General features: G+C 35.3%; 1 protein-coding gene across 8 annotated transcripts in view; it reads left to right on the plus strand.

Annotated features, from left to right (window-relative positions):
* LAMA2 (laminin subunit alpha 2) overlaps positions 1–25689 on the plus strand; it is a 614828-nt gene that overhangs the window by 255994 nt on the left and 333145 nt on the right. For all 8 annotated transcript variants that reach the window (XM_045499528.1, XM_045499531.1, XM_045499530.1 and 5 more), the window contains exons 9-12: positions 484–583; positions 5226–5386; positions 19404–19544; positions 21871–22044. In XM_045499528.1, the coding sequence (XP_045355484.1) occupies positions 484–583; positions 5226–5386; positions 19404–19544; positions 21871–22044 (576 nt within the window). The remainder of the gene's footprint in view (positions 1–483; positions 584–5225; positions 5387–19403; positions 19545–21870; positions 22045–25689) is intronic.

Raw genomic sequence — 25689 nt, forward strand, 5'->3', positions numbered from 1 at the left:
AAAAAAACCCACAAGGAAAAAACCCAGAACAAACAAACAAAAAAATCTATCAGAAGGATTTTATTGCAGAATGTATATTAGATACCATCAGTCAAATACTGTTATTTTTGTTTGTTATAATAATGATACTGGGATTGCAAAAGAGATGCAGACTGAAATCTATGGGAATTAAAAGACTGTCTGCAATTTTCTTTAAAAACTTCAGCAAAGAATGAAAACGAACTCCTATGGCAAAATCTCGATAATTGCTGAATTTAGGATATGGATGTTTATTGTACTTCTTTTTACTTTCGTGTATCCATTTAGAAAAAAGGGATTTTAAAAATTGCAAACATATATTAAAGATAATTTCTTATGTTATTTTCTCAATATAATTTATTACTATGTATTATTAAATTTATTTTGTCCTTAAAAATTTGCTGAATTGAAAATTATTGGTGTTTTTGTTACACATGATTAAGAGGCTTTTAATATTCTTCTTAGGTGTCTCCTAATTATCCACGACCATGCCAGCCATGCCATTGTGATCCAATTGGTTCCTTAAATGAAGTCTGTGTGAAGGATGAAAAACATGCTCGGCGAGGTGAGATAGATCTCAGAGGGCCATTTTGATAAAAGGGCAACCATAAGCCAGATATGATAATTTTTAGGGTAACATTTTGCAATAAATTTTATGTGCTTAATAATTTTGTTCTTGGGGCACTTAGGTGGCTCAGTTGGTTAAGTGTCTGACTCTTGATTTCATTTCAGTTCAGGTCATGATCTCATTATTTGTGAGTTCAAGCCTGTGTTGGGCTCTGCGCTGATAGCATGGAGCCTTCTTGGGATTCTCTGTTTCCCTCTTTCTCTGATGCACCCCCACTCACAATCTCTCTTTCTCTCTCTCTTTCTCAAAAATAAATAAACATTTAAAAAGTAATAATAATAATTTTATTCTCGTATCTATCAGTGTTCTCTCCAGGAAACATTTTTTTTTAATTTATCTCAATCATTCTTTTCCTATAAACTAATTATAATTAATTATAATGCTTTAAAAGAAAAAAGTTGAATAATTTATTTTGCATTATATACATATATATGCATTCATATATACATATTTACATGTCTAGGCATATATATCTTCTGGTCAATCAGAAATCTGTGATATATGTAATTTTTAAATGTTGTTTATTGAATTGGTCTGTAGTTTCCATGGTTTTTAGTGTGAAATGACAGCATTTGCTGAGGGATGTGTGTGCTGCAATGGGAGGAGAGAACAGACAGCACATCCTGAGATGTAGTCAATAGTATAGAAAGCAAAGCTAAATATAGGCAGTAGTCATGAGTTAAAGAAGGGAAAGAGGCTGACCCGAATTTAAGCCAAATGCTTTCGTTGAGGATTGAAATTCACGATTAACTCCAAACACTGAAGAATCAAATGTCAAAATAAGTCCTTAATGTGAAATGTTTAGGAGCTATTTCCAAGAGAGTTGTTTGCCAAAGTTTAGTAGAACATTAGGAAATATCTGAAACACTTTCTTTATATTCTTAAGAATGGATTCTTCTCTTCTTAGGAAAGACTGAAATAAATTATGGCTACAATATAGGTCCCCCCCCCCCCCCCGCCCCGCCGACATTGGGTTTCAAGTTCAAAGATTGTCAATGTTTCTTTGGCACAGTTTAGATTACCTGCTCTCTTTATAAAACTGTAGGATTATCAGTGTAAGCCCTACAGTCTTAAAAGATTAAAATACTGATTATTTAAAATCTCAAATGGTGAGCTATTGAGGTCATTTTTCATTTTATGGCCCCTTATCTTTTTGTAGTAACAGCTAAATTATGTTATTTTCAGTAATATCATTTAGCTTTTTTCTATACTTTTTAAAGAAGTATATTATTTGTGGAGAAGTGATAAAAATAGAAAAGTAGAAAAATAAGCGTATAATGCAGTGGTAATTCATCATAAATACTCTTATGAAAATGTTTGTGTTAACTTCACATAATGAGTTTTTCCCCAAACCACTGAGGATTTCTCTGAAATCTGGGTTAAGCACTCGAATAGTATACATCATTATCTTGATAACCATAATTTATTTACCCACTCAACTTTACATAGATATTAAGATTGTTTCTAATTTTGTTTATAGTAACCAATGCTTCAGTGAAGATTTTTGTGTATAAATATTTTTCAATTAGGGGTGCTTGAGTGGCTTAGTCAGTTAAACGTCTGACTCTTGATTTCCACTCACGTCATGATTTCACGGTTTGTGAGTTTGAGCCCTTCATCAGGCTCTGTGCTGATGGCTCAGAGCCTGTTTGGGATTCTCTCTTTCCTCCTTCCTCTCTGTCCCTCCCCTACTTGCACTTTCTCCCTGTCTCTCTCACAAAAATAAATAAACATTAAACAAAATTTTTTTCAATTATTATGAAAACAATACATAGTAAAAATGAGATTTTGATGATAGGGAAGAGAATAAAATAAATAGCAATAGCATCCTCTTCAATTTATTCATCCCCCATCTCGTTTACAAATTTAATCACACTGAGACATTTCTTCTACTAAGTTCTTCTGGAAGAACTTATCTTACAAACAATATCTAAATAATATTCTTAGCATTTTCATCACCATTAAATACTGCCTATTGACTCTCCATCTTAAAAGACAAATGTTTTGGGGCACCTGGTTGACTCAGTTAGTTAAGCGTCCGACTTCAGCTCAGGTCATGAGCTCATGGTTTGTGAAATTGAGCCCCTCATCGGGCTCTGTGCTGACAGCTCAGAGACTGAAGCCTGCTTCGCATTCTGTGTCTCCCTCTCTCTCAGTCCCTTCCGCACTCTCACTCTGTCTTTCTTCCTCTCAAAAATAAATAAACATTAAATTTTTTTTTAATTAAAAGAAAAGACAAATATTTCATTTATGCCACCTCCTTCCTTCTCTCCAGTATTCAGACATTTTTATTATGTATTTCATCTTTGGTATCTTTATCATATTACATAAAAGCTTAAATCACTATTTCATGATCCATTAAATTTAAACTAATCTATTTAATTGTTAGCTGTTATTATGTTTTTTTATGGTTATCTTTGCTAGATTTTGATACCAAGTTTTTACTAGCTTCATAGACTAAATTACATAGCTTTCCACATTTTTAAACTTTGAAAACACTCTGTTAAAACTAACTGGTACCATAACTTTTTGTGGTAATTCTTTGATCATTTGTCCTCTTTTGATATATTTAATTATCTTTAAGGTACTCTTTTTGCCTTATTTTCTTTTTTTTTATTTTTCAAATCTTCCTTCTTTCCTATAGTGGTCATATTGTTTTTTTCTTTTTTTATTATTACATTAATTAAATTTTAATTTGTGTACATTATTTTTCTAAGAATTTAAGTATGTAAGCTTAAAAGTTTAAGCAACTGTTTTTTCTATATCCCATAAACATTGTTAAATTTCTTTCTCACAGCTGTTATATTCTATTTAGAAAATTATTTAGTCTGCAATTGAAGTCTTGATTTTCTCTTTTACCCAAGAGTTATAAGGAGAAATATTTATTTATTAACTTTTAGAGTGATTGAATTTTGATTAAGATTCTATTAACATGTTGATGTTTAGAATTAACGTAATACTAATTTATTATGACATATGTTATGAATGTAGAAGTATTAATTTATGTTAAGAAAACGACTGATAATTTCTGCTTTGGGAAATTGAAATTTTCTATAGATTAATGATAAGCTACAATAGGTATTTATAACCATATAATGTGTAATTCAACAATAGATTATTCACATTTTTCTATGTCTTTTTTTTTTTTTTCTAATCCATCTGCAAATATTTGAAGTGGGTAGGTTAATATTCTTAGCCACTGATTTTTGGCCAGTTTCTTTTTGAGCCCCCAAATCTTCTGTTGTCTATATATTTTTGTACTTAAAATCAGTGCTTGTATGGTGTATAAATATAACTTAATGTGTTTTTTATTGCATCTTCATCAGTGTAAAATGAGAGCTTGTCCTAATGAATCTATTTTAATTGGATTCTACTTTGGCCATTACTAATACTACAACTGTTTTTACATTTCTGTATGCTTTCCTAATGTAGATTAACATTCTTTCACTTTTAATATTTCTTATCATTTTATGTATCCCTTCTGAACATTACACACACGTAGTTTTTATTTTAATTTTTTAACGTTTTTATTTTATTATTTTTGGGAGACACAGAGAGACAGAGCATGAGCAGGGGAGGGGCTGAGAGAGAAGGAGATACAGAATGTAAAGCAGGCTCCAGGCTCTGAGACATGAGCACAGAGCCCAAAGAGGGATTTAAACTCACAAACCGTGAGATTGTGACCTGAGCTGACATCGGCCACTTAACCAACAGAGCCATACAGGCGCCCCCATACACATAATTTTAATAGCAGCAGTAAGACCGTGAAATTTACACATGGTTGGCGTGTGGGTCTGACAGTCTTTCTGTCCTTCTGTGTGCTTTCACATTGTAACATTTCTTTGCTTGTTTTTCCCCTCCTTTCCTTTTTTGAGTGGGCTGTATTTTACTGATTTGCTCTTATATTTTTCCAGATTCTGAAAGTCAGAAACTTGTATTTACTCATCTGTATTTTTCTATTTTCTAATCAAAGACAAGAATAAAAATTGTCTTCTGCATTTCTCTGTTTAAAAAGAAAAAGTAAATTTAAACTGCTTTCATGTCCCTCCTTCCTTACCCTCAAAATGTCTATTCACATGAACCCTCAGTCTTTTTGTTGTTGTTATACTCAGTGATGTCATACTTAGATTATTGTTTTTTTTTAAATTTTTGGTTTAAGTATATTTTTGCTCCCCAGACAGTTTCCATCTCATGGTAGTCTGAGTTATGAACCAACAGGTATCACAAGTCACTGCTTATTCTTCATCGAGTGTCCTCAGTCAGTTATGGAAATTAGTCCTTGATCATTGTGACAGTTTTTCTGTGACATTAGTTTTGGTAGATGCTTTGAGATTTTATCTTTTTTTATTATTATTATTCTTAACATCTTCAATGATACCCCAAAATGCTGTGTTAGCGAATTGTAGCCAGCTTCTAAGTGAGCCTTATGCCTTTTGATTTTCTCTTTTCTTTACTGATATACACCAGTTTTCTAACGTTTGTGTCAAAATAGAATCTAAACGTTACTATAATTAAAACCTCAGGAACAAGATTATGTATTTGTTTTTGAAGTGTTTATATGTGCCTTATCTTCCCTTAGGTCTGGCACCTGGGTCTTGTCCTTGCAAACCTGGCTTCAGAGGCGTGAGTTGTGATCGATGTGCCAGGGGCTACACTGGCTACCCAGACTGCAAACCCTGTAACTGCAGTGGCGCAGGGAGCGCAAATGAGGACCCTTGTTTTGGACCCTGTAACTGCAAGGTGCGTTATACATTCTGGTAATGTCCACTGTCAAGACAGAAGGTCACTTTCCTTTGTTTCTCTGTTCTTCTGTGTCTGTTGGCATTAAGCAAATTGTAACAACTTCTCCTGTAAACCTCCACTACTTTATATTTGGCACTCGTGTGTCTTTACAACCAGGTTCACTGCTGCAAGGCACCTCCCATTTGTCTAAAAACCTACAAACACATGAAGGCCAGGTCACCTTAAGAATAGGTGACATTTTATAGCAAAACCACTTTTCTCCCATTACCCATCTAGTCTTTTGACTTAAAAATAGACAGCACAACAAATAGCAAGCCTGAAAAACTACTGTATATTCAAATATACCATAGCTTTGTATTTAATTTTGAAAATAATTCGTCCAAGGTTGTATTCCAGACTTTTGAGTAATCTTCTGAAGTTTAAACCCAGATTGTCAGCAAATACCATATTCAGATTCTTCTGTTTTATTAGCAAAAATGTAAGAAGCCATAGTGGAATTGATTAAAGCCTCAGTATTTCCTCCCAAGAGTACTTTCAGAAATATGACTTTATTTGTTGTACATACCCCCAGCCTAATAGCTCATCATGTTAATGCCAAGGGATACATTACAGCTACAGCTTATACACATAGAGGAAATGGAGACATGCACAAGTCTAAAATGATAGAATTGATTTCCTTTAGCTATAGCAATCAGTTCCAAAACACTGGAATTAAACAATGTTATCTACATTAGTTTAGAGAATGAAAAATCCATTGAAAACGTTAGAATGTCATACTGATATAAAAATGAATGTTACTCATTTTTTTTTGTTGTTCTCAATCATGGTTGGAACTTTATGAAGAATTTTTATTCATTCATTAGTCTTACCTAGGAAGCTATAAATTATATGCTTACGTTTGTTGTATGTGTGCATGTGCATGCAAACATTAAAGTATAACACAAGGGGTGCCTGGTTCGCTCAGCTGGTTAAGCATGTAACTTCGTTCAGGTGATGATCTCACAGTTCTTGGGTTCGAGCTCCACATTGGGCTCTGTGCTGACAGCTCGGAGCCTGGAGCCTGCTTCAGATTCTTTGCCTGCCTCTCTCTGTCCCTCTCCCGCTCGCACTCTGTCTCTTTCTCTCTCTCTCTTAAAAATAAACAAAAACATTAAAAAAAATGTAAAGTATAACACAAGAAGTAAATATTAATATTAATGTGACATGCATATTTATTGGGACAATAATGTTTGAAATAAGCTAAATATTATAATAGTTGCATAATTGGTATACATCATCGGTAATTTAGGTGCCTTTCTTGACTACTTAGACAGTAAAACTCCTGTCTGTGTAAATTGGTAGGAAGTCCATAATCTATGGTAAAAGTTGTCTTGTACTGGAACATAGTAAATTTTCTAGATACAGTACATTTTATTCCAGTATTATTTGAAATGACAAATTAGTATAGACCAATACCATGTAGCAGTCCATCAGCGATCCCTTGTTTAAGGATACCTCCCTTTTCATCCTGTGTGTCTTTATGGGCAAACCTAAGGGCTTAGTTCATTTTCTCTAACATTTACCAAAATTAAGAAATTTTATTTCTTTCACAAAACTCCACAAAGATCTCTAATTTTTATCACTTGTTCAAATGCAGGACAGGCAAAGCTGAGTTTAAAATGGGAGTGAAACCTCCTGAGTCTCTAGGATATAGGAAATCAAACTGGAAAAAGAGAAAGGGAATGCTTTCATACACCCACCCTGCATACACACACCATAGATGCCTGGTGTTTGCAAGGAGAGAGTAACGAGTGAGTGAGGGATGCAGAACTCCAGAGAGCCCCCGGAGCTGCTGGGGGCCCTCTGCCTGCCCTCTGCCTGCCCTCTGCCTGCCTGTCTTGTAGAGCGATTACAATCCTAGTTAAGAAAAATGCCTCCTACAGAGACACTGGAAGCTTTACACAGACATTAAAATACAACAATAGGAGCACCTGGGTGGCTCAGTCTGTTAATTGTCCTGACTTTGACTCAAGTCATGAACTCACAGTTTTTGAGTTCAAGCTCCGTATTGGGCTCTTCTGCTGTCAGCTCAGATCCCGCTGCAGATCCTCTGTCTCCCTAACTCTCTCTCTCTCCACCCCTCTCTACCCTCCCCTGTCCTCTCTATCTCTCTCTCTCAAAAAAAACAAAAAACAAAAAAAAACATTAAAAAAAAAAAACAACTACTGGGGCGCCTGGGTGGCTCAGTCGGTTAAGTGGCTGACTTCGGCTCAGGTCATGATCTCGCGGTATGGGAGTTCGAGCCCCACGTCGGGCTCTGTGCTGACAGCTGAGCCTGGAGCCTGTTTCAGATTCTGTGGCTCCCTCTCTCTGACCGTGTTCGTGCTCTGTCTCTCCCTGTCTCAAAAATAAATAAAACGTTAAAAAAGAAATTAAAAAAAAAAACCAACCACTATATATAGCAATTAAGAAAACATAAGCGAATGAACAATTAAGTGAATAGCATCATTACACGAGTTGCCTTTCAACTGTGTGGTACTTCAAATGGATGATTATAAGCTCTTATAAACTAAATTTTTTAGGGTAAAAACTTGCAAAAAACAGGTTTTAATAGGTATCTACATAATTAAAAAAATCACTAATTATACGCATATAGAAAATGAATCATATCATAATATGTATGCATGTAGTGTGCTATAATTAATTACCTATAGCCCCTTGTTTATAAAAATAATAAATACCCAGTGTTCCAATAAGATATACATATAATTTAAATAGTGAACAGATATTTGTTAATGTAGAAGGAAATGTGGTAGCTCGTTCTGTTTTACATAAAAATGATTTGATATAGGTGTGTCAGTTGATTAAAACAACATGGATCAATCAAAGTGGCATTTAACAAATAGTACTTTATTGAGCAGCTAAGATACTGGAGACTTAAATTCAAATAGAATTAGAAAGAGATCTATGTAAGGGCTCATTTCCAAAATGCATATTAACCAGTAAACATATGCACATTTATTCCGTTACACTATTACATGTAATAGTTTTTCATAATTTTTATTAGGAAAAAGTATCATACTTAGTGAAGTAGGTAGATCTTTTAAGAAAGCACTTTGTTATAAGGTCTTAAGTCTAAATATATTTCTATTATAACTTTTAAAACTTCTATTTTTTAAGTTTATTTATTTTTGAGAGAGACAGTGAGTGGGGGAGGGGCAGAGAGAAAGGGACAGAGAGAATCCCAAGCAGGCTCTGCACTGTCAGCACAGAGCCAGACACGGGGCTTGATCTCACAACTGTGAGATCATGACCTGAATCTTAATAGAGAGTCAGATGCTTAACTGACTAAGCCACCCAGGCTCCCCTATTTCTATTATAACTTTGAAATTGTTAGCACTCTGGTAAAATATCATACTGAGAAAAATGGGCACCACTTCTGGCACTTTAAATATAAGTATGTTGGATGAAACAAAGAAAATAAATTTGTAATCATGTTGATTCAGGAAAGAGAGGGAAAGCCCTTGATGTTAGGAATTCTAAGTTAAAGGGAGGGAAAGCTCCCCTTTTAAAGGGAAATCTAAGTTAAGCATAAACCCAAGCAAAGCTGAGCAAGGAAGGTCTTAATCCAAAAATGCGGGTTAAAGTTTGGAGTTTGAATGGCCTCTCTGGGAATTGACATTAGGATTTGGAATCACAGAGAGAAATTAAAACAGAATTCACTTAAGCTTGGACTCTGGAATTGTCCCCTGACAGTGAAATAGGCACTAGAAAATTCCACCTGCAAGCTGGAAGTGGCAATGGTCACTTTCTTTTTCCTTTGGGGCTCTAGGTAAAGAAAAATTAGTGTGCGGTGAGGAATCAAACACCTAAACCTGTGTCTTTCATGGGAACAGGGTCAGTTTTATTCTCCCTTTATTCTAAAAATTTTCAACAAGTCAGGTGAGTGGTATCCTCATAGGAAAGCGAGTATAGCCTCAGCTGATATTGAGCTCACCATAAAAGCGTGTACTGCACAAAAGGAAAATAACTACAAAATGAAATCAGAAGCCACAAAAGTTGGAATGTTTGTACACTAAGAACTAGAAAGAATCAGATAATCTGAAAGAATGTATAAACATAAGAATATATGAGCATATTTTTATGATTTTTATCATGATTTTTATCTGATAAAAATCATAAAAATATGTGGAAAATACATAATCATAAAAATATGATTCAAACATAAAACAATAAAAAAGAATAGGAAAAAAAACAATACAAAATAGGCCACTATATTAACATAAAAGAATAAGCAGCTTTGGAAAAGAAGTCAATATTTACTTCTAGAAATAAAAAAGTTGCATATTGTTGAAATTTAAAATTCAGTGAATGGGCTGAGCAAAGGTTTAGAAACTGCTTAATAAAGAATTAGAAATCCAGACCTGAGGAAAGTACCTATAAATTGACATAGAGAGGTAAAGAAATAAAAATATGAGATCCTAAGTGGCATGGCTAATGGAAGGATAAAATTCAACCTAAGTTTAGCAGCAATCACCACAGAAGAGATTATTAGATGAAATAGGGAGAAAGAACATCCAAGACATTATGGAGAGAAGAATTGTCAAGAGTTAAAGAAAATTATACATTTTCTGTTTGAAGAATATAAAAAAGAAATTCACCACCAAAGCTCCTAGTAAAAAACCTGCCCACTGGTCAAGATTGAGCAAAAAAGTGTTAAATATATTAGATATCCTATATTTTTATCATACATATCATATGTACTAGAGACAAATATGTATCTATCCTATATGCTAGAGACAAATATCAGATTATTGCTTGTGTTTACCATTCACAGCCCAGCTTCATTGGAAAAAACTGCTCAATGATGCATATACTATAGAAAGAAGAATATTCAACCCAGAAGAGAGTTCTACTGGCTTGCAGAATGCAAGAATCAACCTATAAAACACAATAGCATTTCTATATATCAGTGATAACTAAATATAAAATGTAATGAAAATATTTAGAAAAGCAGCAAAACCTATATGATACCTAGAAATACGTATTTAAAATGGAAATACTTTTTAAGGAGATTATCAAAGAACATAAGATTAAATCTTTATTTAATTTTTTTTAAGATAAAATTTTAAATGGGGAGGTAGCTAATACTATCCAATCCTGGTGAAAATCTGTAGAAATGGAAATGTTTACTACTGCTGTCATTTGGGGAAATTAGTACTACAACCTTAGGAAGGCAATAGGGCATCTAGTATTGTTAAGATAATGAAGTCCTGTCAGTCACCAACTCCACTGTAGACATTCATGCTAAAGAAACGTGTACAATTTGTAGAAAGAAGCAAATGAAAGATGTTCAACATATACCTCCTTGTTATAATAAAAATTATGGGGTGCCTGGGTGACTCAGTCAGTTAAGCATCCAACTTTGGCTCAGGTCATGATCTCACAGTTCGTGAGTTCAAGCCCTGCGTTGGGCTCTGTACTGACAGCTCAGAGCCTGGAGCCTGCTTCGGATTCTGTGTCTCCCTCTCTTTCTGCCCCTCCCCTGCTCACACTGTCTCACTCTCTCTCAAAAATAAATAAACATTTAATTTTTAAAAAATTTTTAAATAAGTAAAAAATGAATTTAATAAATAATAAATTTAATAAATACAAATAAAAATTAGAAAAAATCTAAATATCCACAAATTAGTAAGAAAAATGAAGTGTAATATATTCATAAAATCTGACACAAGAAACAGTTCAAGTGAGTGAAATAGGTTCACATGTCTAAACATTGATTAATTTCGGAAACTTCGGATAAAGTGAAGAAAACTAATATCATCATGTTATCATTTGTGTAAAGTTGTAAGACGTAAAACAATTTTATGTTGAGTGAAAACACACAAATATAAATTTCAGAAGAGTAGTTAACTCTAGAGAAAATGGAAAGGGAACAGGACAGAAATGAAGTGAGATTCAAATGTGCCTAAGTATTTCTTTAAAAATATATCTGAAGCATACATGAAAAAAATGTTAATATTTTTAACCTCTGGTTGTCATACATACTTTTCTGGTGCTTTAAAATAATTCATAATTTAAAATTTCTTTAAGCAAAAGAAAATAAAATCTAATTAGAAAAGAGGTAAATTAAAATTTTAATATATATCAACTACTATCAATTTTACACATAGATTTTCTGTTATATTCTTGCTTAGACAATGATATTAATGAATACCATCCTCATTATATTTCAAAATAGGAAAACAATGCTAGCTCAAGACATGAAAATAGCTACTAATTTTTATGCATTATTAAAATTTTTGAAATTTCTCTATCTTCTTGTGCATTAAAAGAGGCAAGCATTCTCAGATATATCAGTCACTTGAATGTAAATGCTCTTCGACTTTTGTATTTATTTTAAGTACCACAGGCTAGAAATTGGCTCTTTTGAAGTTTGGTGTCATGTTATCAAAGTCAGTTGGATTTCAGACTCTGATACATAATATAAACTGACCTTGATCTAGGTTGGAACATGTCCTTTTATTTTTATCAAAGTCTTATAATAGAAAGATAAGTAGTGAAGTAAAAGATTAGATATCAAAGTGTGTATTTCATTGTGCTTTGCTTTGGGTTTTTATTGCATTTTCAGTTAAGTCCTTACTGGCCCAAAAGCTTTTGTGATCTGACCTTGGGCTCTCTTCCCAGAATTTTCTTGAGCTTCAGTCACTGTCTCCCAGCCTTGCTTACATTCTTTGAGGCACCAAGCTCTTCCTAACTCTGGAATTTCAGAGTCTATTTAGATGGGTGGGAAAACCTCACACCTGGCCCATCCCTTGGCTTAACTAGGCAATTTTCAAGGCTCGCTTCCCTTTCTTAGCAAAGCTGGGACCCTAGATCTCCCATAGATATCATGCTTCTGCCACAATCACTTGTAACATCTTTGTCTTTCCTTTATGATATCTTCACAACTTGCAATCTATTTAATATCTCACATCTGTTATATATTTTCTTCATCATTCAATAAGCTGACAGTGACTCATACATAAAAAAGAAGGTAGAAAGGAAACTAAACAATTGTGAAGATTTGAAAATCACTTAAATTGGCTGATTCATATTTCTTAATCTAGAAAATGATGATATTAAATCCTTCTTACCTAGCTCTCAGTCGGTGAAATTATAGCAGTGAAGCCTTGTGCAAGTATAAGGGATCATCATAAATACCTACTCATTACTTTTTCTGTTTATTTGTATTTCTTTTTACAAGTAGAGGTAAGTTTTCATTCTTTTCCTCTAATTGGATTTTCGTGGTGTGTGCTAAGATTTTTAATGGTTTTGTATATTGCTTTTTTCCATTTCTATACAGAAATGATCACCTCATTAACTTGTTAGGCTTGAACCCTGGGCATTTCTACAAAAGGCTTTCAATTTATATATTTGATCCTGAATCTAAACTACAGATGTAAATTTTTTAGCATAAAAAGCTCATACAGAAATTTGTCTCTTACAACAGCCACAGTTAAAAAAAATTATGTTAATCAATTTTGTGATATTAAAAGCTGAACTTGTGAAAAGTGAGAATGATTTTTTTTCTTTTCTCTGTCTCCCTAACCTACCCACTATTTATTAGCCACAGAACAATGTACTTAAAGAGTAAGCACTCAACAAATAGTGCTGATTAGCTAATTATCCTTCTTTTGTTAACTTCTCTAAATACTAGGATGCATTAGAATGAAGGGCAAAACAGAGGAAAATCTGTAATTGACTACAAACACCCCCCCAAAACAAGCATGACTGCAACATTCCTGAAGCAATTATCACAAAACATAACTTAAATAGTCACTGGAGATCCTCTTGGTAACTTTGTCAATAGAATTCCCAGTTGACTAACAATCACAGTTAAACATGTACTGCTGAAGTTGTACCTAATTTATAAGAAGGTGGCTTCATGAGAATGGAGGCAGGGAAGCGATTGTGACTCCATTTCTCTAGAGAGACGCTGTGTTGAGGAAACTCTAGCAAAAAGAAAATTGGTGTCAACCCAACAGTATCTGACTTTAAGAAAAAAGAACCTTATAAGGTTTTACTAATTCAACTATGTTTTCAGAGGAAAAGAGTACCAAAGGAAAAAGGGCAGTTATTTATGAATATTTTGTAGGATGGCCACAACATATCTAATTATATACTCGGCTAAATATATTCTGTAGAAATATGTGTCTAAAGCACACTTTTCTCCCTAAAGCGATGAAAATTGGCTCTAAGAGGGGTTGAAGTACCATTTTCATTTTATGTATACGGCAAACATATTCATACAGTGTATTTGTACATAGAGTATATCTGTGGACTTAAGATTTCATGGTAGGGATGATTATGAAAAAAAAAAAAATAATGAAAGATGCTCCTTAGGGGCTTGATAATAAAATCTAGGTTGAGAACCACTGGTCTAAAGTGAAATTGCACTTTTTTTTTATTATCACCATATAAAGAGGATAAAACTATTATATGGATTAATTATTTATCATGGAAAAATAATTGACTATTATTAGTTGTTATTTAATTATTTTAATATAACCAATTAGAATAATGGTTTAGAAAGCAAGAAAGTAGAATATTTGGTTTTAAGACAATATGGTGATATAAGGGAACATTAATCTCTAGGATGGAAGTCTGGAGCATTCTGGAAATTAACTGTGTCATAGGTTTAGATGTAAAAATGATCAATAAATTTGACTCTAAATAAATAATATATTATACATTTACTGGATTGACAAGAGCTGTCCGTTTGAATGAATGCTGAGAAAGGATAGATTAGCCTCCCTTTTGTTTGAACAGAACAACCTTTAAAAATTTTATGAAATTATATGTTAACTCTTTTCGAAGTTGATTAGTACAAAGAAGTGATAGAATAATAGCTAAAGGGGAGAGAAATCTCATAATGACTAAAAGAGCATTTAGGCTGGAAGTTGCAAACTCACCATCATTAGATATTGAAGATCAATTTCTTTCACACCTGTCTCATTTTTACTTCAGAGGCATAGAGGACTGTAGTGATGAGTCCAGTGTCTGACTCAGGGCAAATACTCAGTAACCCTTTTAGGGAAGGGACTTCCTTCTACCTTGTAGTCAACATGTTTCCCCTTACTCTTACTTCCTTTGCTATAATTCTCCTGAAGGCATTTTTCTATTTCCTCTGGCTTCTCATATAATGCTTTATATGCACTAGCTCACCTATGATTTGATAATGAGTGAGTAATAATAGCAAATAAAGGAATAGTGAGAAATAATGGATAGAGGTTTTAATAATGTGACATTGACACCATAGTGAATTAAATTGCTCAAGGAATTTACCCATAAAGCAAATGACTCACTCTCAATCTGAGAATCAAAAATGTAAGTCCTGGACCATTCATATCAAAAGAATCTTCCAAAAATGAATCAAGACTACAATCAGGGCTGCTTCATGGATGGCATTGTTGATGAATAACAAAGAAGTTTTGAAAAAGCAATTATGTACCTGGGAACCCATAAAAAGAATTGAGACCCAAGCGGTCAAGACTGTATATGTTAGCACGCTACCAGAAGGCGGGGAACTTGTCTCTATGAAAGGTTCAATATAAGTCCTGTAACACTATACCTTTGTGTTGGAATTGTGCCCCTTTAAAATATATTAAATATCAAATTGTGATTTCTTCTAGTATCCACTGTTTTGAAGCTTATGTTGTTTTAAAGAAAACTTTGGAAACACAATCCTTAAATAAGACATTACTTAGATATACTCTCTCAAGGGAGATTGGAAGAGGAAAAAGGAAGTAGAACCTAATTAATTCTATACAAGTTGAGACATGACCTGAAAGCAGAGTTCTGATGATCTAAAAATATTTTGTCACCAATACTTCGTCTTCCTGCCAGCCTCAAAACGCCCTTTTAATTAGACCATGAGAACACATATATAAGTAGGTACTATATTCACCATATTTACTATTTCCTTTTGGCTTAATATTTATCTGTTGAAGAACCTGAGAACATTCAGAACCAAGCACTTTTCAATCGAATGAATCAAGCTCCATCTGAATAGGAGCTATCACTCACTAAAGAAAAAAATATGGTGTAGACTCAAGACTAAACAAGTAGGAGTCTAGAAACTTAAAGTTGTGGCAATAAGCTGACATGCTGTGCAATCGTAAAAAAGGTCTATTCAAATCTTATAGAAATGGATAATTACTTGTGAAGAGGGTTGAAGTGAGCATGAGGGTATAGAATAGGATTAGCTTGAGGGCCTGTAAAAAGGTCTAAAATATTTTGGCTTGAAGATTTGTCACAATAAACAAAAGAAACTATTACTTTGGGTAACGTGTTTTTACAGGTATAATCACCCTATTATTTTTTACCACAGTGTGTTGGGGCTTCCCAAGACCACACTCATTTTCAATGATTCACTAGAAGGACTCACAGGATTCTGAAAAGTTGTTACACTCGTGGTAATGGTTTTTTACAATAAAAGAATATTGATTAAAATCAGCAAGGACAAAGGAGTATAGGGAAGAGTCTAGAAGTCACCAAGTGCAAATTTCTAGTTATTCTTCCCAGTTGCATCATACAGAGAGTATTTCTCCCAGCAACAATGTACGACAACACTTAGGAAGTATTCCCAACCAAGGAAACTCACCCAAGTCTTCCTGTTCAGGGTTTTTATTGGGAGGTCAATTACACAGATAATGGAGCACTCATATGACTGACCAGTCTCCAGTACTCCTAGAGATACAGTGTAGCTCATGGCGTCTGGTGGACAAAACTAGGCATTCACCATAAATTGCATTGTGAGCTAATAAATGTGGTGCAGGGTTCCAGGCAAACAACAGAAGACATTCACCATGAATCAATTGTTAGCATAAATTATCTGGTGTGACCCCTGGTCCCGGGTATACAAAGCTATTTTTATCACACAGAATATTACAAGGGCTTATAGGTTGTCTCCCAGGAGCTGGTCAAGGGACAGTCTTTTCAGTTCAGTATCTTCAGGGTTTGAGCACTCCAAATGTGTTGAATTAACCCTTTACTGCACCATGAGAGAGTTCTTTGTACCAGTGTTTCCCATTTCATAGCCATTTTGCCGGTTCTTGCCAACTTAAGTGCCTCAGGTGTAGTTCTGGTAATTTACCTCCTGCTGAATAACTTAATTCCTAAGGGAAAAGATCCCTATCTCTTCAGGAGTAGCCTTAAAAGTTCATTATATGCAGGCAGGGACACTGGAAGCCAAGTCCCCAACCAGTGCTTTGCATCCAGAAATATTCAGTATTTTTTTATGTTTATTTTTGAGAGAGACAGAGTGCGAGTGGGGGAGGGGTAGAGAGGCAGAGACACAGAATCTGAAGTAGGCTCTAGGCTCTGAGCTGTGAGCACAAACAGAACCTGATGTGGGGCTTGATCTCAAGAATTGTGAAATCATGACCCGAGCCACAGTCAGAGGCTTAACCGACTGAACCACCCAGGCACCCCCAGTATGTTTGTTCTGAAAGCATAAATGATGAATGAAACTTCTACTCTTTGAATTATTTATTGTTTCCAATATCATTGCTAACATGGGTCTCTCATTTTATCTCCTCCAATAGGTTGAATTTTTAAACCATGCTTCAAAATTCAGGTCAAATTTCACTCCTGCCACAAAGCGTCCTCAAGCCTTCATAGCACAATTAGTCCCTCCTTCTGTGTTCCCATAATTTAATTGATTAATGAGTTGCATGATCCTATTCTGCCTTGCTTTCTGGTGGATTGTAAATGTATCATTTTACTCAGCTCTAGATGTTGGCCTTTAAAGACACATACATTGGGGAAAAAAAAAGAGAGAGGGCAGGAGCCAAACCATAAGAGACTCTTAAAAACTGAGAATAAACTGAGGGTTGATGGGGGGTGGGAGGGAGGGGAGGGTGGGTGATGGGCATTGAGGAGGGCACCTGTTGGAAGGAACACTGGGTGTTATATGGAAACCAGTTTGGCAATAAATTGCATATTAAAATAAATAAAGACAGATACCTTGACCTATCCATCTTTATAGTCTCTAGAATCCCTACTCTAATGTGTTGCTTCTGGTTATTCATAAATTAATATTGAAACTATTTAATCATATTTTTCAAGGTTATTTTACCAGGTTAAATAGAAATCAGGAATATGTAACTAATGTCTGAAAATTTCAAATTGTTGAACTCAGTCTGAATCTCAGAGAAGTAGTTGTACAAGCTTTCAAATTAGAGTAAACGAAAGTAGATTAGACCAAGTGCACGAGAACACAGTGCACAGAACAGCTGCACTGTGTCCTCAATGGGATAAGCTAAATTATAATTATAGTGATATTTCATCTTTCCTGCCTGTGTACTCTTCTGAAGAGTCTCCCAGCTTCAGGGCTTTGGGGACTTATTTGTCACCACAGGTCTGAAATTCGTTTGATTAGTTTTGCTGACATTTATTATCTCAAAATATCTGAAATCTACCTTAGTAGTAAAAACTGGAAAGAATGTCAGTAGCAATGATTTCAATTTGTGTATATATCAAGACGTTGAAATTTGACATGTAAACACAGGCCATGAGACACCCCTTTGTTTAGGTTCCCAGGAATATAGAAGTGATTGTGGTCCCAAGTGGGTCATAAAAATTAACAGTCAAAAAGTGACTTTCAAATGCATTGTTCTCTTGGATACAAGGAGAACCACTTTATTTGTTTATTCTTACAAAGTTCACTTTTTTCACACTCTTTCTTGTCCTCTCTTCTATTTTTTCTCCTATGTTTTCAGATTTTATCAACCCTATCTTCTGCCAAATTTGGGTTTATTCAAAAATAATTTTATTAAACATCTACTATATGCATAGCACCTTGTGTGAATGAAAAACACAACCACCAAGAGATTCATTTAAGTTTAATAAAATTTTATTTAGTTAGTGCTCCATGTTGTACCATTTTCTGATACTATAAAAATTAGTAGGATAAGGTTTCTACCTCTGAATAGATTATGGTATACAACTGAAGTGAACAATCCTGGAAGATATAGCTATGCTTTTTTGGTGGTTATCATAGAGCAGTGTATAAAGGGCTATGGGAACACAGTTGAGAGAGAAGACCTCTAAGGAGAAGAAGCTTCAGAATTAAGGTAATGAGGGAATTCAAGAAGAGGAAAGATATGGAGCCAATGCAGGTGTAAAGGATACTGAGAATTTGTTTCTTAGAAAGTAAGGAGCCTTTATTTAGAAGTTATTAGTCAAGATTAACTGTTCTTTTAATTGAGAAATTATAGCTTTCCCCGTTTTTCATCAGATAATCAGCTTTCTCTGGCCCGAGTCCACAGTAGAGAGGTCCATCTATACACAAAAAATTTTTCAGGATATTGGGACTAGAATTGATACCAATCTGAGCAGTCACTGAACGAGATTCATTTTTTCCCACAATATTACTATATGATTAACTGGCTACTCCAATGCATTAAGGGAAACACTGTGAAAATTAACCAAGCAAACCTTTCCTCTTTTTCTGCTTAGTCCCATCAAGGGAATCTATGGCCATTCACCCCAGTTTCTCTCCTTGCCAGGTTCTTATGCTTGCCTCAAATATATGAATTTTTACTATGTAACGTAGAAAGGGTTTTGCCATCTGTATAATATCAACAGTCTGTCATACATCCATTAGTTTAATTCTCTAATTTTATCATATATCATGTGTTCTAAGCAGAAGTAGTTCAACAACAGAGAATGGTGAACCAGACTGACTCCATTTTAGTCAGTATGGCTTGCTGTTTGTATTTATCGTGGTATTTACTCCACACTCTTGACATACGTGAAGAACAAAATTGGAGCTTTTACTACAACAGATTAGTATCCAGTATCCCTTCCCATCAGTGTGGTTTGAAAAGATATAGCTTAATAAGGAGCTTTTGAGTAGATTTTTTAAAATATCATTATACTTTAAATTCGGTTGAGAGGTAAAATGAAAAATACACAGTGTATCTTCCCTAAACGGAACTAAATAAAGACAGTCCTTAATCTTGAAGGGCACCTGTGTTTCTATTTATAGGAGAATGTTGAAGGTGGGGACTGCAGTCGCTGTAAATCCGGCTTCTTCAACTTGCAAGAGGATAATCATAAAGGTTGTGACGAGTGTTTCTGTTCAGGGGTTTCAAACAGATGTCAGAGCTCCTACTGGACCTATGGCCATGTAAGCAATAGCCTTTTCATTCTGTACACAGTTCCACAGCCCTCCTTGCTATTGTTCTTTTTGTAAGAAATTAAACAATTTTTTCTGGTAGTAAGTTCCTCTTACAGTTATCACGAAACAGTGATGGAATATTCTTTCAAATGCTATTTGCGTACCTTTGATCAAAGACTTTAAGGTTTTATTTGTAGCAGTGTGTGGCCTGGAATCTCTTAGAAATAACAAACATTAGCCTTTACAGTGTCCATGATTACTGTGTGAGGCAGTAATGGAATTAACGTTGTTATATAGCCCCAGGGGCAGATGATTCAATAGAGAGAAGGAATCAAATTGTGATATGAAGAATTATGTATTCCATTCACCAATATTTTTGATATACAAATTAAGAAAAATTGCTCCCCATTGCTTTTGCAACTCTTCACAGTGGTTTGTGTCTCTATAGAGGAGGTATGAGAGGAAAATGGGACCCCCAGGGAATTTCGAATAGCCTGTGTGGCAGCTCTTAAGACTGCAGAGTGACAGGAAACAAGCTACAAAGAGAGAAGCCTAGAGGAGATTGAGAAAGTCTACCACCTGGGGTTGAGAATGCAAAGCTGGATTCTTATACTTGGAGAGCCACTGGAGGATTTTTATCAGGGGAGTGATTTGACCAGAGTTGTGTTCTACAAAGATCGTTATTTCAAGGAACTACCTTTCAACCACTCCTTCTGCTGTAATATTTTGAATAGTTTCTGACTGTACTCTCATTTCTGAATTTGAATCCATACACCATCAAATATATTGCCTCCAGAGCAGATTGCACAGAACCAACAGCAAATAGACATCTCTAGCCCACTTCCTCCTCTGTTTGTAGAGTTTCACTCCACCCTTTAGACTGCTCCGTTAACGTATCAAAGTTGCGTGGTTAGCGGAAGAGCAGAAGTAGCACTCAGCCTTGGTGTTCAGCATCTAGGTCCACTGACATTTCCATTTCAGTCAGCTTTCTGGTAAGAACTTCCTCTGAATCTCACTGGTCTGTCCTAGAATGCCTGAAGGATGCTGTTGGAAAGGGGGAGAGAAGGAAGTAAGTAGCCTCTATCTGAAGATCTAACTAGCCAGTACGTTTTTATTTGGTCTTTCTCTTTGGACCATGACAGTTCCAGCAACTGCATGGCTTTGGGAGAATCAAATGACCTCTACATGAAAAAAAATTAAAAATACTTCATGCACATATCACCATCACTATTCGGCTCCCCATCACCCACAACACAAAGCCACTCACACACATCTAAGTAGGCCCCTGGTAGCCACAAAGCTCAGTATCTTGTGTTTTGTCCCAGCTAGGTAGGACAGTCTAAATTAGAATTGTAGCTGTATACCCACTCCTGGCCAGAGTCTAAAGATGGAAAAGCAAATCACCGTGTGTTTCCGATTTTTCCTTTAAGGCTCCTTCCTTATCTGGGACAAGGATCTAGGCTATGAGTTTCTGTAGTACTCTGACCCCATGGGAAGGACTAGGTATAGTATTTTGAGCTGTGGCCATAGCAACAGGCTGGTGGATTCAAATGTTCTCAAGCCTCAAAATCGAAATTTAATTAAGGGGAAGGTTGGAAATACTAAATGAAAAGCTACCTTTCATGCACTTGCATGTTGTATTTCTTTTCTTCCTCTGCTTTACAAATATATGTAATACCTTTTGAAATATTATTTTCCATAAGCAACAGGAAATTATTAGTGAAATGGAAAATATGAAATTGAGAATCCAATTGTCTGCTAATTTGTATAACATTATAATCATCATGTAACTTTGAATGAATTTCTATTTTTTAAGAAAGAAGTATTTGGAATCATAATTTCTTAAAAGCATTGGATCGGGACACCTTAGTGGCTCAGTTGGTTGAGCATCTGACCTCAGTTCAGGTCATGATCTCACTGCTTGTGGGTTTAAGCCCCGCGTCAGGCTCTGTGCTGACAGTTCAGACCCTGGAGCCTGCTTCAGTTTCTGTCTTTGCCTCTCTGCCCCTCCCCTGCTCGTGCTCTCTCTCTCTCAAATGTCAAGTAAAACATTTAAAAAAATGTTTTAAAGCATTGGATCAATAAAACTAGATTATTCCGTATTACTATTCAAACTCCTAGAACCATCGAGAAAATAATGAGAATCTATAATGAGTACATATGATAAATTTCATATTTTCCACAACTCTTATATTTTTCTAAACTTTTATAGTTTTAGGGTTTTTTTTTTTATTTCCAAAAAATTGACACTATACGGAATATGGAAGAGAAAGAAAAGGATATGACTTTTACTTTTGTTTTTCCTAAATAACGATGATTGTGTGTTTTCTTGAAGATACAAGACATGAGCGGCTGGTACCTAACTGACCTCTCTGGCCACATTCGAGTGGCTCCCCGGCAGGATGACTCAGAGCCAGCTCAGCAGATCAGCATCAGCAGTGTGGAAGCCCAGCGTTCCCTGCCACAGAGGTACTACTGGAGTGCACCCGCTCTGTATCTGGGAAACAAAGTAAGTCCAGACAGTGCTGGCTTCCTGCCACTTTGCTTTAGCTGATCAATAACGAGTTTCATTAAGTACTTTTTTTAAGAAAAGTCAAAACAAATTGATGGTGTGTTGTGTTGCCAGAAGCAACTAGATCAGTTTTAGTTGGGTATTTCTCCCAGGATCCATGGGAGAGTATGTATACCAAGAGTTAATGGGCTATGGCATCTGTAGGTCACAACTTTACATAGTTGGTGTTCTGTACTCACTTGTTTTTTTGGCAGTTTCCAACTCATTTTTATGCGAACTTTTTGAATGAAAGACTAAACTAATGAAGACTCTAGGATATTTTTGCAAAGCCTCTCAGATGATTTTGCAAAACCAATTATAAATATTGAAAGAAACTGTGTTGCATTTACTTGAAATAGCTGTTTTTCTAGAGTTGCCTATGGTGGGATGCTTACTGGAGTTTTCGTCATCTGTGTCTATTTTATTTCAAAACTGATATTCAAGAGAGCTAATTCTTCTATCTTGCATGAATGTTAATTGAAAATGAAATGTATTACATAACTAACTTAATGCTTGCCATGAAGTCTATGTAAACAACATATTTCCTGGAGCTCAGAGAGAAAACTACCCTAAAAGAAGTGCCAGGTTGAAAGCCCGTTTGTTTTAAAGCCCGCCACACGCATATAAAAACATACACAGATAAACAAATGTAGCAGTCTTGGAAATGCAGGTGTTTTTTTTTTTGTTGTTGTTGTTGTTCTGTTGTAGATTAACTCTATCTAGATAGGTGCCTTGGCTTTTACCATTTTATTTTGCCTAATAATTTGTTGGAAACCAATTTGGTACAGTAATTCTGTGAAAGTTAATACCTTATGGGCTGATGGTTACATCACTAATCATATCAGAAACTGCAGCAGTCACAGAAAAATCCCTTAGCAAATCGATGCTGTGTAAGCCTGTATGTTTTCACCTATAGGATTATTGTGTTACTTTGGAAGAAATTTTCTTTGATTAAACAAACAAAATATATTTACTGTTAGTGGTTTTCTTGCATGGCATGTGACTTATTGAGGAAGAAAAACTTAGTAGTTCACATGTTAGTGAACGCAAACTGGTTGGTGGTTTTAGCTAATTAAAAAAAAAATTAACTAGTGGCCAATTTCTTTCTTTTTTTTTTAAGGTTTTTAATGTTTATTTTTGAGAGAGGGAGACAGAGACAGTGTGAGCGGGGAAGGGGCAAAGAGAGAGGGAGACACAGAATCCAAAGCAGGCTCCAGGCTCTGAGCTGTCAGCACAGAGCCCAATGCGGGGCTTGAACTCAATGCCAGATCATGACCTGAGCCAAAGTCGGACACTTAACCGACTAAGCCACCCAGGTGCCACTCTTTTTTTTTTTTTTAAGTGCTTATTTATTTTTGAGAGAGAAAGTCAGAGTGCAAGCAGGGGAGGGGCAGAGAGAGAGAGGGAGATACAGAATCTGAAGCAGGCTCTAGGCTCTGAGCTGTCAGCACAGAGCCTGATGTAGAGCTGGAACATAAACTGCGAGATGATGACCTGCGCCGAAGTCAGATGCTTAACCCACTAAGGCATCCAGATGCCCCAACTAGTGGCCAGTTTCTTATTTTGAGCAGACTTCTAAATGCTATTATGAAAAATGTGTTAATGAATAAAACCCATTTTTCAATGAATATGTACTTTAAAATAGTGTATATTGCATAAAATTCTACAGCTATAATAAAAAATCCAGTTAAACTTATATTTGCAAGGTCTTTTACAACAAAAAGTCATTCTATCTTGTTCTATTTTGAAACCTCCTGTATTCCCAAAAAGAATAAAATAGCACATAAGTCTTGAATATCCACAGCTTAAAATTGCCAATAAATAAATAAATAAATAAATAAATAAATAAATAAATAAAACATAGATAAACGTCCAAATTTTTTCTGCTCTGAGGAGTTCAGAGAAGAGCCTTAGGTCAAAATTGGATGAGTTTCAAAGGTCTTATTTTTCTTACAATAGTGAAACTTATTTAAGAATAGCTTATCATAGAATATTCTTAACCACAGTTTCCATATTTTTTCTTGGGTCATATGCGTTTTCTTTCTGTTGGCTGAAAAACTGACATAAACATGGAAGCTAATGGGATATTAAATAACACCAGAGCAAAGAATTTGGACATCCTGTTCCTAGATGTTGGTGCCCAAAGATAACTTCCTTTATCCTGGCTGAACTGTTCCTTATAACCACCCACAACGAAGTCCTTCATATTCCTCCACAGATCATTTTCACTTCAAAACACTGTGCTTCCCTCCCTCTCTAACTTTTTTCCCCCTTCCCCTCCCCCATGGTCTTCTGTCAAGTTTCTCAGGATCCACATAAGAGTGAAAACATATGGTATCTGTCTTTCTCTGTATGACTTATTTCACTAACCATAAGAGACTCTTAAAGACAGAATAAACTGAGGGTTGATGGGGGGTGGGAGGGAGGGGAAAGTGGGTGATGGGAATGGAGGAGGGCACCTTTTGGGATGAGCACTGGGTGTTGTATGGAAACCAATTTGACAATAAATCTCATATTAAAAATAAAATAAACAGCCAGAAGGGGGGAAAAAAAACCACTGTGCTTGCCTCTGCTTCAATTTCCACTCAGTGAACAAAATAATGGTAACAGGGTGTGCAAATTGTTTGAATGCAGGAGACATTTTTTAATGTAATGTGGAAGCCCTTGGTGGTTTACTGTCAGATATCTCTGTATGAATGAAACAATTTGCCTTAATAACTGAACCATATAAATCTTTGATACTACAATAATACTGCAAGCTGTCACAAATTACCACTGTACATCTTAACTGCCACGTCACGTCACGTAAATTATAGTCATGGTGACATGCTTAGCTTGGTTGATTTAATATCTTGCTAAGGAAATGGAAAATTGTAGGGCCTTGTTTATAAATTCAATAAAGCCACTTCTCTAAATAGTTGAGGCTAAATTCTTTACCAGTAATTGCTGTTCAGATCAGAGCCATTGCCAGAATCTGACAGAAATAGTCTATCAGGAAACCAGTGCATCTGCTTAGATACTGAATTTCATTTACACCCATGACCAGGAGGCTGTGGGTATATCATCCCACCTCCGCTTTTTTAGTGTTAATTCCAAAGTCAAAAAAAATATTTATGAGATGCTATTAGCTTTGCTAAATATTTGTGTAACCAATTTTCAAACATATTCCAAAGCACTTGGTTAGAAGGCTACTTCTAACAGAAGGGATATGCTATGCTTATTCTGTTATAACGAAGATGCCACATGCCATTCTTCCTTTTTTTTTTCTTCAGGAACCTGACTCCAAATAATAAAACTGCTCTCACATGGGATACACTTTGCTGACTGAGAGGCCCACCTGATTGTGATAAAACTCAAGAACGCTAGCCAGTCTAGCAAAGGAGTATTTTTTATCCTAAGACACATTTTTATTGACTGCATACCCTCTTTGGAGTCATGAGGCACACATAACCAAATACGTGTGTGTGTGTGGGGGGAGGGGGTAGTCATGAGGCCTGGAAAATCTTAGCACATTTTTATACTGCCCGTTCCATTTAAATATTTTCACCATCTCCCTTATGAGTTAATTCTTCAATAGCAATCTTGAAAATGTTTTTTCTCACA

The sequence above is a fragment of the Leopardus geoffroyi genome, chromosome B2 (genome assembly GCF_018350155.1).
Source record: "Leopardus geoffroyi isolate Oge1 chromosome B2, O.geoffroyi_Oge1_pat1.0, whole genome shotgun sequence".
Lineage (NCBI taxonomy): Eukaryota > Metazoa > Chordata > Mammalia > Carnivora > Felidae > Leopardus > Leopardus geoffroyi.